Genomic DNA, 13,817 nt, shown 5'->3' on the forward strand with positions numbered 1-13,817 from the left:
CTCTTCAGCCAGGCTCTCCCCTTTGATCAGCGCTTCAGTCGCTTGGTGTGGTGGTGTCTGCAGATGTAGGTGGAAGAGAAAGGAAGAGCATGGCAAATGTCTCTCCCTTTTATCATGTCCGTTCTTCCCTCTTGGCTTTGCCCCCACCTTCAGATTCAAGTGAGCATTACCTCATTGCAGTTTCAAACTGACCAAAGAAAGGGGGGTGACTCCCTCGAGAGTCTGACAGATTCTTTTGCTGCTGTCTAGGCCAGCGTCCTTTGTTCCTGTGAGGCTGGACTGTGTTTGTCCCATACCTGCCCTGATGAGGTGTGAACTGCCTCTCTGCTCTTGAAGAGTTTTTGCCTGGGCTTATTTTAAGCCACGAAGATACATTTTCAGCCTCATAACTACATACTACATTCATGAAATTATAACCTGTAACATTACTGTAACAATCACTATAACAATCATGCTCAGTGCATCATGAGCCTTCCGAAGACACCCAACATGACAAAATTTGCATTGGATACCACAAAATCATTTTACAAGGATGAACATGGGGATGTAGGGTGTTCCCCCAAGATACAGCGTGTCACAGAGTGCACCTCCTGATCTCTCTGACTGTCCTTCAGTACCCAGACTGGCTCTCTTGGACACTTATGAACAATCAGCACAAGCTGAAATTACTCTGCCTCCTTTAAATTATTTCATCTTCCCTGATTAAGGCTATATCCTCAGAATCTTCATCCTCGATTCCTCATGACTATGAAACATATCAGGAACTGATAAAAAGGGTAGCAAATTCTCTGGGAATGAAAGTGGAGCTAGTTCAAGAAAATCCACAAAAATCCACATATTCCACACCTCAGCTCTAGGTAGGATAGCTGTGATGTTTTGGGGATAACCCAGACCAGTAAAGGGTTCTGTCACCCCCTGCCCTGTAACCTTGGGTGGCCTTAATGCTATGCTGTTATGGTTCAGAATTCTGACACCAGTAGCCAGCCCACAAGCATAACGGTCTCATGCTGGCTTCCGCCAGCCTGGTCACTCCTTGCAGGGTGACCCCAACAGTCCTGAGTCTCCCCAAATCCATCTTCCCTGACTTCTTAACTACCAGATATCGACTTTTCCCCTCTGGTTCATCATCCCCAAAGGTGTGAAACCTGCCCCCAGTTACCAGTTCACTTTGGCACATACACTCCATATAGTTTGCACAACATAGACCACTTGGGGTAAAAATAAACAAAAGGTTTATTTAATAGTATGACACTGACAGACCAGCCAACCTGGGTATGACCCATAACAACTTAATGGGCTTCCTTCTCCTGCCTTTGTGGGCTGGGGGGGCTGTCCTGGCTTCTACTTCCTTGCTCCAGAGGCTCGAAAGGATCTGAGTCTCCTGCTCCCCTCCTCTACTCTCAGGCCCCCCTGAGCTTGAGGACCCCTCCCCCCAAGGGACTGGTTAGCCCCACCCCTGGGCTGACTGGGGGGCCTGGGGGCCCAACCCCCCCTCCTCCCTCTCCCACTCTGCACTGGGGCCCTCCCTGACCTCTGCACCTCCCACTTAAATTCCATACAAATACTCCTGAAGCACATTTAAATCAAAATAAAGAAAAAAGTAAAAAAAGAATAAGAAAAAATGAATAAAAAAAAGAAAAAGAACAGAACTGAACAGGAAACATTACATCTAACATACTGCTCTGGGGCTACAATGTTCAAAACAGCTGTCCTTCCTCCCCAGCCTTCCTTCTCCTGCTTGGCCCCAGCTGTCAGGCCCTCACTTGAAATGGTGGTGACCACACAATGTGTGGCACACCTCCGTTGACATGGTGGTGACTGGGTCCTTCGCCAGCTCCAGGCCGGCATCCCCAGCCCCCCCAGCAGCCTGCCCTTCCTGCCATGCTGGCTCTTTCCTGGCTGGAGGCTTCTTTTTCTTTACCCCCCCCTGGCCCCAGGCCCCAGTTGCCACCTCTGGCCTGCTCTCTGCTCTCAGCTCTGGCTCTGCTCTCTGACTCCTGCTCCTCTCCTGCTCTCTGGCTCTCTGGCTGCTGCCTCTCCGCCTCAGCACCATCTCTCTGGCTGCTCTGCCTCTCTGGCTGGCTGGGCTGCAGCTCTGCTCCCAGCACTCTCTCTCTCTGGATCTGCCTCCTCTGGCTCTCTCTCTGCTGCTCTGGCTCCCCCTCCTGGGCTGGGCTCTGTTCTCCAGCTCAGCTTGGGCCCCTGCTTCCTCCTTAGCTCAGCCCCTGTCTGACCCGGCACATTCCTGCTCACACACACACACACGGGACAGGGACCACTGGCCTTTCTGTCTCCTGCGATTACGGCCTGCCCCCTCTCAATCACTGCTGACCAGAATTGCATTGGCCTCCATTGTTTGTGGGGGGGTGTCAGTCTCAGGGTCCTGATTTGCCATCAAACCCTCCCCTTTTAGTGCTGGGAGCTAGCAGCCAAAACACCCCCACTGAATGTTAGTAAGGGGGCAACAGTCCCCTTACATTAACAAGAGGCACTGAAATGTAATCAAGACAATCTACTTATATGTGAATTTCAAAGAGATGTACTAGACCAGCAATCATTAACCCATTTATTTGTAGTAACAGAAATCAAGGGTAGATGCTAAGTGTAACTGTCTATTTATCTATATCTCGTTAGAAGTTTAACAATATAACTAGATTAGCTTGTAGATGCTAATTCCCTTTCATGTCTTAATTGCCTTATTATTATGCATGCAGATGGTTCAGTTAACCTCAAGATCAAAGGTGTAAGTTACTGCAGGAAATTAATAATATTATTTACATTGTCTTCAGCTTAACTAACTATCCTATAATGAAATACCGGCTAATTGCCTTATGTGAATGAATGCAATTCGTTTACCTGTGCATGCATAGAAAATAGAAGATTAGCTTCAAAGCAACAGTCCACAGACAACATGCACTGTTTATTCTTCCTTGAGGGAAGGTCCTGCTTTGACAAGAGGCTTGTCAGCTTGCTAGAGAGCTATAAAGGAAAGCCCCAGCCCTGATCCTGCCATCTGCTTAAACTCTGAATAGGGAAAGTATCAGTTGCAAGATGAAGATCTTCCACATAATGATTTGGTATAACCTGGAAAATGCATGGAAAGACTTGGAACAGACTCTGCACTGCCTATTGGCCTATAACCCTTTAAATTGATTCCAGGATGACTTTTACAAATCAGCAGCCTCACCATCTCTGCTATGAAATTCACCTAAGTACTTTACACATATTTGCATGTATTTTGATTTTTTAACTATTTGCAACTCTTTTCTTTTTCCTATTATTAAACCTTTAGTTTTAGTTACTAAAGAATTGGCATCACTGTGATTACTGGGTAAGATCCAAGACTCATATTGACCTGGGGATAATTGTCCGGTCCTTTGGAATTGGTGAACCTCACATATGATAAATCAGGTTTTCAATAACTCCTCACTATATTAGATTTGGCTGTCTAGATTGGAGTCAAGGGCTGGAATGCTTAAAGGGAACTGTATTTGGCTTCTTGTTTACTGGTGTGGTATTACAGAATCTGTTTTGTTACCAGCTTGTTGAATCTAATAATAGAATAAACCATCAGTTTGGGGAATTGTCTGTCCTATTCCTTGCAGTCTGCCCTGAGTGTAGCATTCTCAGTGTGGCCCATCCAGGCACCTGGTCACAAACAGAAAAATCACTGATTCAAAGATGAAATAGCAAGGGAAGCAAACACATACAGTTCACACAGAAAATAAACATAAAGATGTAACTTTTCTAATACAAGTTACCTGTTGCCTTTGAACAGTTTGGCAGCATACCCCTCTGCTATAGAGGGGATACCGCGTTCACAAACAGTCCCCTGCCTTTGAGACCGTCCCTCAGTTTTGGAAGACTTTCATTTCAAAGCCCTTCCCTTTTAACAGGGTTTGCGGTTTATTTTCCTTTCTCCCAGACTATGGTAATTCATGATTTTTCAGAGCAAGTGGGAAATTCCCTTAACTTGATAGGCAGGGTCTCAGTGTCTTCTCATTAACTGTAACAGTACATTATTTGTCTTTTCCTGGCTTGTACTATGGATTGTTAGTTGCGTCTGGTTTTCTGTAAACACCAGGCTTGGGAGGAGTCCCTCCCTGCTGTGAGGTATATTTTAAATTGTAGTACAAGTAATGAGCATAGTACCCTGTATTCTATATACATAAATACATATAGATTCGCAACAGTATCTATACATATTTTATAATGACCATCAAGTTCAGAACATTACAAGCTTTCATTAAAGCCTTTTTCTCAACATATTTTATACACAGTAACATTGCATACAACTAGTTGATTCAATTGCTTACTTTTTGGGGTTAAGACCCTCTGTTCTCTGCTTGGGGTGCTGAATTCTGATTGTGTCTGTAGCATTACCCATTAATGAGCCTTATTATACTGGAATTTATAAAATTTCTACAGCAGACTCCCTCATCATGCCTCATATGGCTAAGAGAACCGAGTGCAGATACCAGGTCTCATCAGAGGATCATGAACATTTTTGTTCTCCCCTGACTCCCGAGATCTTTGATGCTCTCTGCAGTGAATGAAAAGACTTAAGAGGGGCATTCAAAGTCTACCCCAAGGATAAAGACTTGAAAAAGTTGGACATATTTGGTAGAAATATTTATTTAACTTCAAGCCTACACATTTGTAGAGCCAACCATCAAGCACTGTTGGATAGGTCCGATTTCTTCAACTGGTATGCAATGTCCAAATTCCCGGATAGAATACCAGAGGAATCCAAAGGGGAGTTCCAGGAAATGTCTATATAGGTCATCTGGTGGTGAGAACATCCTTCCAAGTAGCCCTTGACATGGCAGATTCAGCAGCCAGAGTGATGGTAATTGCAGTCACTAAGTGCCACTCATCTTGGTTGCAATTTTCCTGTATGCCCATGGAAGTCCAAAAAACAATAAAGACGAAGCCCAGCATTCCCTCAAGGATTCTAGGGCTACTCATACACCTTTGGGCATCTACATTCCATCTTCAAAGAGGAAACAATACCATTCTCAATTCCAACAGAAGCAGACATTTTATCCCCCAAGACAGCCTGAACAAGCTAAAAGGTTGGGTGAGTCTCAAAGGAGCCCACCTCCTTCTGCATTGGCTTTGTCTAAACAACCATCCACCCTGAAGCAGTGTATTTGATTCTTTGGTCAAGGTCAGAATATCAATCTATCCAGGTCTACCTTGTCGTCGTCCTCTCTTTTGGAACAGTTGTTCCTCAGAGCTTGGAACCTCGTTACAATACACCAGTGGATTCTGAACACCACGGGACTGGATTACACTCTGCAGTTTCTCTGCATTCCTTCCTTCCACTCACCCCTTCTTTGTCCCTTTTTCAAGGGCCAATCTCACAAGGCTGTTCTCAAGCAAGAAATACAGCATCTTCTCACGTTGAGAGCCATAGATGAGGTGCCTCTGCAAGATTGGGGAAAGGGGTTTTACTCTCATCATTTCTTCACACTAAAGTCCAAAGGAGATCCGAGGCCTATCCTACCTAGATCAACAAAATAATAAACAAATACATTAAAAAATACAAAGTTTTGCATGGTTTCCCTAGCTTCTATTATTTCTTCCTGGATAACAATGATTGGTATGCTGCCCTCAAGTTGAAGATGCTTATTTTCATGTGACTATCTACCTAGGCCACAAAAGATTCCCTAGTTTCATGGATGCAAATGTTCATTATCAATGTATAGTCCTCCCTTTTGGCCTGTCTTCAGCCCCAAGGGTCTTCACAAAATGCATGACAGTAGTGGTTGCTGACTTCAGGATTGATTTGAGGCAGCTCCAAGCAACAGACAGAGGACGTCATCAGACAAATCCAGTGCTTTAGGCCTGATAATCAACAAGGGCAAGTCAATCCTGTAATACAGATGATCGAGTTTATTGGGATTGTTCTCAGTTCAAATACAATAACGGCTTATTTGCCCCAGTCCAGGTTGGAAGAGATTCTGGATTTATGCAATGCCCTCCAGGCCCACCCTCTGATGAAAGTAAGAAACTGCCTAAGACTCCTAGGACATATGACGGTTTGCACACATGTACTCAGCATGCCATACTCCACCTCTTGTGCATGTAGGGGTAGTTAAAGTCTGTATCATTCATCAAGACACCTGCTGGACATGCTGATTCATGTACCTGAAAGATTTCCTTCTTTCTTGAACTGGTGGATCGAGCCAACATGTGCAGAGGAGTTGCTTGCTTGCCTCCCTGAGGCAGCAGATTGCTCTCTGGTGGTCCAAAATATTTTACTGAACAGCAGAAAACCTTCTACAGGCTATATTACTTTATGAAATGAACGTGTTTCTCCATCTGATCTTAGCAATGGGGCATCCTTTCCTTGCAGACTAAACTCCAGGACATCCTGGAATATTTGCTGTACCTGAACAAACAAGGTCTCTCAGTTAGTTCCCTAAGGGTTCTCCTAGCTGCAGTTTCTGTTTTCCACCCTCTGATAGGGGGTAGATTGGCGTTTTCTAATCCCATGACTATTAGATTCTTAAAGGGTATAGATAGACTCTATCCACCTTTCACCTCAACCAAACAAAGTACACCTCTACCCTGATATAACGCGACCCGATATAAACAATAATGCAGTTTCACCTATAACGCCGGTAAGATTTTTTGGCTCCTGAGGACAGCGTTATATCGAGGTAGAGGTGTACTTACAATCTTTCTTTCTCAAGACACATAATCATGAGTCAGGGCTTTTCCTTTTACAGGGTGAAAGGAGGGTTTCGGGGCTCCAGTGTGTGTGTGTGGGAGCCTCTACAAAGTGGGGGTTCACCGTGCCACCAATGGAAAATAGGATTGTCCTCTGTGGGGCCACTGCTTTGGTGCTTCTCCTCTGTGGAGATCTATTTGGCATCAGATGAATCCACCCATAAAAAAAAATGCTCCCAGCTGCCAGGGGTGGCTCTATGTCTTTTGCCACCTCAAGCATGGCAGTCAGGGAGCCTTCGGCGGTGTTTCTGCGGGAGGTCCGCCGGTCATGCGGATTCTGCGGTGGTTCTATGGGTGATCTGCCGGTCCCGCGGGACCGGCGGACCTCCCGCAGAAACGCTGCCGAAGGCTCCCTGGCTTCCACCCTCACGATGATCGGCACGCCATCCCCCCCAGCTTGCTGCCCCAGGCACACGCTTGCTGCGCTGGTGCCTGGAGCCACCCCTGCCAGCTGCACTGGGGTCCTTTTTACTTCAGCCTCTTGTTTGGAAGGTTTACTTCATCCAATTAGCTGTAGATCCACATCATTGTCTTTGAGTGCTAAGGAACTGTTGCTTGGCAGAGTCATTGACTTCGCTGATGTTGGCACAGGGTACTTCAGTGATGAAGCTGCCCCACTGGGTTAATTGGCATAGGGAGCTTGATCTGCTCTTACATGGGTGAGAACTGAATGCGAGAGCTCAATATCCTTTGCTGACCTAGAATTTAGTTTCAAGTTCTTACCCTTTGAAGCAATCTGTGCCTGCATCACTCGGACTTTCAGAGTCTAACTGGAATGCCACAAGTTGGGATATTTCTTCAGTGCATGAGGTGACATCATTCTGCAGGCAAATCAGGCATTTCTGCATATTGTGGTCAACTCTTGAGGTAGACGATGCAAAGAAAAGAGGCTATTTTGTACATAGTTTTGCTACACTGACAAACATACTTGAAAGAAAATCGAGTAGCAAAGCATAGAAAAAGCCAACATTAAAAGATTTCTGGCACCATGAACACCAACCAGGTGCTGATGCTCCAAAATACCTGAGAAATGCAAAGTACAGGAGCATTTTGAGTTAGGCATTAGTGTGCTGAGAAACAGTCAAGACTTCCTCTGAAGCAAGCATTGAAGCTCTGGGGCAGATATCATAGCGATAAAGAAAAACCCACCCAGGTGTGGACATGCCAAAGCATGGGAGCTGGAGAATTCAGGGGGAAAAAAAAATGCGTTGCCTAAACACTGCTGCAGACATAAAGCACAACAGAAAAACAAGTGCCAAACCTCCTCAGAGCACACTAGAATAGTTCATCCAATTACCTCACAAGTACTTTATGCAACTGCACTGGACTGCCTGGGAGGTATGACTAATATGGTAAGGTTACATAACAAGTGTCAATAGAACAGCAGTTCTCAGACTGTGGGTCCGGACCCCAAAGTGGATCGGGATCTCATTTCAATGGGGTTGCCAGGGCTGGCTTAGAGTTGCTGGGGCCTGGAGCCAAATCCGAAGCCCGATCTGAACCTCAGGCTTCAACCCTGGGTGTCAGGGCTAGGTTACTGGACCTCTGCCTAGGGCTGAAGCCCTTGGGCTTTTACCCCTAATCCCTCCCACTGCCTGGGATGGTGGGGCTCAGGCTTTGGTCCCCCCCTTCTGGGGTTGTGTAGTAACTTTTGTCAGAAGGGGGTCGTGGTGCAATGAAGTTTGAGAATCCCTGCAATAGAAGAATTTGAGCAACAAAGGAATATTTTCTCCAAATGGTGCTGCTTTGCTGACTGTGATCAAGAAAGAACTGACTCAAACATTTGGAGAGAAGCAGGATGGCATGCCATAGCTGGTAGCAGACCTGTTTCGTGGTCCATCCTACTACTGCTGCTCTCAGTGGTCTAAAAGCCTCTAGAGCTAGGTCTCTTTTCTTAGTCTGCACAGATGTTATCACAAAATATTTTTTTCCTTACCTATTCTTTCTTTGTAAGGGGATAAATCAGTTACCAATTATTCTCAGTCCAAAAATAATCTCTAGCATATTTTTTCCTCTTTGCTTTTAAGCTGTCAGGTGCTGCTTAAATAATAGCTGTCTTCCTCTTGCACAAAAACCTATAACACTTTTCAAATAAAAGCATTTGCACCTAATGCCTTATTTTTACATTTCTGAAAGCAGTTTTGTGTACAAGTTCACTTTTCTACAGTCATTGCTTCATCCTTCTAGATTTGAAGATTCAAAGGATGTTCCATTTTGCAAAAAGGTCATAGTAGTGTATCCTGATGAAATTATGGTTCTCTAAATTTAAAAAACCTAGCATGGTGAAGAAAAAGGAATCTTAAAAGACCACACACCATGCTATAAAACTTACTATGCAGTACAATTCTGTCATAAGTGCAGTACCTCACTGTGTCTGCTTCAACCAGCAGAGCTTGCAGAGGAGTAAATTTGCCCTCTAATTAAACTACTTTAGTATTACATGTTTAAATGTGGCTTTCTAAGTGCCCCTGCCCTGATAATGGTGAGGCAGTGAGTGAGGAGGAAGCATTATTCAGAGGTTGGCTAGGGCTGGTTACTAAAATGCTGTTGCAATGGGTGCAGAGCCTGTACATGAGCCAACACCCTCATGATTTGTTTTGACAGTGAGCGCTGCCATTAGTGTGCCCAGCAATATCCTTACGGCAACAGACGCGAAATGTTCTGCTAGTGAATCTGGGGCTAGGCCCTGCTAAGACACTAAAGATCCAGCACCTGGGCAAGGTGCCCACCGCCTGCAGCCAGGGGTGAAGGGGACATGGGCTGAGCGCCCCAACCCAGCCATAATCAGCAGAGGCGAGTTATGCTACAGTTTTGATCTCGTCTTCCCTTGCTTGACGCCCATAGGTGGGAGGTAGGCAGCTCAGTGCTTACACAGGCCGAGACACCCCCTCGAGTAACGCCACGTGCCACAGCGCAACTGCTGTGTATCACTGACTAACCGCCAGCTCTCGCGCCCATGCTTCCCGCGCACTTGTTCCTAGAGGAGGGCGGGGAGTCCATGGGCGCGAAAAAGCCGCGCATGCGCTTTTCACGGACGGCGGGTGGAGGGACCACTAGTCTCTCCGACTGTGTCCTGTGCGAGGCACGTTACACCTTGTGACGTCAACGCGCAGCGTCACGCGGGTGGGACGTACAAAAGTGTAAGTTTCAATTTTTTTTTTCTACCAACGGAAAAAAAATTTCTAGGACCGCGTCCGCGCGCCGGAGCCGGGGAGGGGCGGCTGCGCCCCCGCCCCCACACAGGGAGCCCTCCGAGGGGAGGGGGGAGCCTGCGCAGGTGTGCGGGGAGCGGGGCAGGAGGGACACACTTGGGGGGGCTGGAAGGGAGGGACGCGGGGACAGGGAAGAGTGAGACTGACACGTGCGGGGGGGGCGGGAGCGAGAGCCCCCGATGGGGGCTGGGGCCAGTGACAGCCCAGGAGCCCCCTTCCCCCCGCATTGGAGGCCCGTGAGCTGCACATGTGCAGTCGGCGCCCCCCGCCGTGTCTCCGCAGAGCGGCGCTGTGGGGGCGGACGGGCGGGGGACGGAGGGAGGCTGCTGTCCGCCGGCGGCCGCTCAGGTGCAGGCACCGTTCGGCATGTGGGAGGTGCTGCTGCGCCGGAGGATGGGTTTGGCGGGACGTGGGGAGGGGGCGCGGGATCTGCCCGGGGCGGGATACCCCCATGGGGGGTGGGGGGAAGATGGTGCCTCCGGCCCCTGAGTCGGCCGAGCCCGGTGCCTCGCGCGGCCCCGCGCCGGCTTGGGCGGGCTGGCGGCCCCGGGGGTCTGAGGCGCTGTTGGGGCTGCCAGTCTGCGAGGAGCCGCAGAGGCGCCGCGTCCTCCCTCGCCTCCCGTCGCGGCTGCGGCCCGTCTGCCTGCGCCCGCTGCCGGGTACGGGGGGCTGGCGGGGGCTGGCCCCAGAGGCCTAGCGTCTGGCGAAGCTGACAGGTCCGGCACGGAGGGACGCCCCCACTCCCATGCAGAGGCCTGGCCTGGGTGGGGGGGAGGGGGGTGTCGGGTAGTGTTGCAGAGGGCGCAGCTGGACCGTGACCGGCCCGGTGTGGGCTTAGGCTGCCAGCGCAGGCCGCCTGCCGCCCTGCTGGGTTCCCCCGTGTATGTTTGGGGTGGGGAGGCCCCAGGAGCTGGGGTGCGAATTGTGACAGCTTCCCCGAGCTGCAGGGAGGTCGTTCCCCTGTGGGGGTTGAGGCTGATCACCGAGAGTAAGTTGATGATGCCAGGAAACTTTTTAAATATTGCAAGACACGTTCTAAAGTAGAGGAATTTCTGCTTGTAGTTAATAAATTACATTTTACAGTCTTCTGAAATTCACTATTATAGCTGGTGTTGTCTTGACTTTCTTTTTAGAAAATAACATCACTGTTCCTGTTTCCTTCTGTGGGCATCGAGCATTTAAGCGCCTTGATTTCTAGCCATTGGTAACATGGCAAAAGATGTAAGTATATTTGTTTCATATTATGTGGAAGTATGAGTAATAGAATATTTCCATGTTCTTGCTAATAAAAATAAAGCAGGCCATACATCCCACAGATGGCATTAGGGGATATGAAGACCTGCTTTTTGTATCATATTTAAAATAGGGTTTGCAGTACATCTGTCACTGTTTTTACATAAAAAGTTTAGAATCGAATTATTAGCTCTTGTACTATAAAAAGGTTTAAGATTTGAGAGAATCTGCAGACATTTGTTCTGTGCAACAAAACAAAAAGCCACCATTTTGCTGAAAAGCATTTGTGATGCAGGCATTTTGTGTTACTTGTGGTAGAGATTATGAAAACTGCTTTTCACTGTTGTGCTGGGCTTTAAAAAAACCCCCCAAATAATGAAACTATTGTTCAATCTAAGTGTTGTCAGTCAAGTACCTTTCATTAAGTTACCTGTTTGTTGATAAAACAGGTACACCAGGAACACCACTGTCAGTGTTGCCCTACAATTCAACCCTGTTTAGGGGTGAGAGGGTCTTTCAGTCTCCATGCCCATTCTTTTTTCCCCCTTCTCTTCTGAGACAGACAAAATAAACCTAGTTAATGCCAACAGGAATTGGCCTAGGGCAACTATTTTTTTTCCCACATAGTCCATCAAATTCAAGCCGCTACCACTCACCTCTAGATTAATAAAAGGGGGTCTATCTCTTGAGCTATCTGTTCTTACAGTTCCCTTTTTAATACCTCTGTAACTATCAGAAAAATTGTCTTTATATTTAAATGTAAACGAACTTCTGTTCACTAATAGTCCTCATTTAATATTGTTAGGCTTTCATAGATACATGTTACATTGCTAGTAAGGTACTCTGATATTCTGATTTGCATATTGATATGTTTTTTGCATATTTTCCAAAAAAAAAACACTAAGAAAAACAGCATTTTATAAAAAGGTTTTAGATTGTGGCATAAGGTTTGATGTGAGAAGGTATTGCAGCCTTCCAAACAGTGAGAGACAGATAGAACTTAAATAATCCTTGGTTTAAAGAATTAATATTGTAGAGCCCCGAGGTGGTTTAAAAACCACCCCCCCCGCCCCCCCATGAGTGCGGCAGCAACCAGATAGAAAGAACAGTCAGTCAAGTCTTGCCAGGAAAAGACAAAGGAAGTGAATTATGTTAAAGATACCTAAAGGTCTTATGGGTGGTGGGAGGAAAGAAAGTAGGCCCGTTGAGAGGATGAAATAAAAGATGGTTAAAAATGACAGATAAAGTCCTTTTTTTTAAATCCCTCCTAGGCTATGTCTACACTACGGACCTTACAGCTGTACTGCTGCAAGGTTTCCTATGTAGCTGCTCTACACTAGCAGGAGAGCATCTTCTGCCAACATAGCACTGTTCACACTGGTGCTTTTATTGGCAAAATGTATGTCGGTCAGGGGTGTAGGTTTTTTCACGTCCCTGACCGACAAGTTTTGCTGACCAAAAACAAAAGTGTGTAAGGGAGAATTTAGAAAACTAGGAAATGAGGAAGAACTTAATTAATATTGATGAAAAGCATGTAAGGAGAGTACTTGGGGAAAAAAATGTATGCCACTCATCCAGTTCAGCTGATATGGACCATAAAATATTAGGATACCTTGCAGACTTAATGTATAGTTCAGTGCAGTGGTTCTCAAACTTTTGTACTGGTGATCCTTTACATGTAGCAAGCCCCTGAGTGCAACCCCCCCATATAAAAAAGTGTTTTTAATTTAAATATTTAACACCATTATAAATGCTGGAGGCAAAATGGGGTATAGGGTGGAGGCTGACAGCTCGCGACTCCCCAGGTAATAATCTTGTGACCCCTTGAGGGGTCCCAACCCCCAGTTTCAGAACCACTGGTTTAGTGGTAGACAGCTGGTGTGTACTAATTGCTTTTTGCCAATTTTCAAAAAGGGAAAGAAGAGTGAACCTGAGAATTACTGTACAAAGCCTTACTTCTGTCCTTAGTGAAATAATGGAACAAATTACAGGAGGGAAAAAAAATCCCTAATTTTTTAGGCCTTGATCCTACAAGGACTTGCACATGCTTAACTTTAAGTGTGTGCATAATCCTGTAGACTTCAGTAGAACTGTTCATGTGTGTAAAAAAAATTAAGTATGTGCATTATTCTGAAGGAGTGGGACCTTACTGGATAATTTACACTGAACAGTAAGCAGTATAAATGTATAAAGAATATTTCTTTCCAAACAAAATCTATTCCTTTTCTTAAAAAATTACAAAATTAATAGCTATACAGAGGGATTAAAGAAATAATATTTGGATTTTACTAAAACATTTGGTAAATCTTCCAAAATCTTTATTTGAAAATTTTAGTGACATGGATATAGTGTCATGTAGACTGAAAATTGGCCAGAGGATTGTGAACAACTGATAATGATAAATGGCAAAGTATTGAGTTTGGGGAAAGTACTAATGGTTTTTTTTCTAACAGGTAAGGTCCAAAAGCTATAGCAAAGTCTGTGGAAGGAATAACTTGCTAGGGAAGGTTAAGAGATTAAAAATGTATAGCCTGGCTCATTGACAATAGAGAGGGAGCAAAGACCATGGTGTTTGAAGTGTGTTTGTAGCTTGGAGATAGGATAATATGATTTCCCTTTACTTTAGCAGTGATC

The 13,817-nt window shown here is 46.0% G+C and overlaps 1 protein-coding gene across 11 annotated transcripts in view; it reads left to right on the forward strand.

Annotated features, from left to right (window-relative positions):
* The first annotated feature begins 9,954 nt into the window (after nucleotides 1–9,954).
* Nucleotides 9,955–13,817, forward strand: part of TFDP1 (transcription factor Dp-1) — a 129,129-nt gene continuing 125,266 nt past the window's right edge. For 7 of the 11 annotated variants that reach the window (XM_039539727.1, XM_039539751.1, XM_039539748.1 and 4 more), the window contains exons 1-2: nucleotides 9,955–10,015; nucleotides 11,084–11,171. In XM_039539727.1, coding sequence (XP_039395661.1) covers nucleotides 11,160–11,171 — 12 coding nt within the window. In that variant the 5' untranslated portion in view covers nucleotides 9,955–10,015; nucleotides 11,084–11,159. Of the gene's footprint in view, nucleotides 10,016–10,235; nucleotides 10,326–10,821; nucleotides 10,939–11,083; nucleotides 11,172–13,817 lie in introns of those variants that run through there. The other 4 variants (XM_039539740.1, XM_039539808.1, XM_039539732.1 and 1 more) reach the window with 4 other exon arrangements.

This window comes from Mauremys reevesii, linkage group 1 (genome assembly GCF_016161935.1).
Source record: "Mauremys reevesii isolate NIE-2019 linkage group 1, ASM1616193v1, whole genome shotgun sequence".
Taxonomy (NCBI): Eukaryota; Metazoa; Chordata; order Testudines; family Geoemydidae; genus Mauremys; species Mauremys reevesii.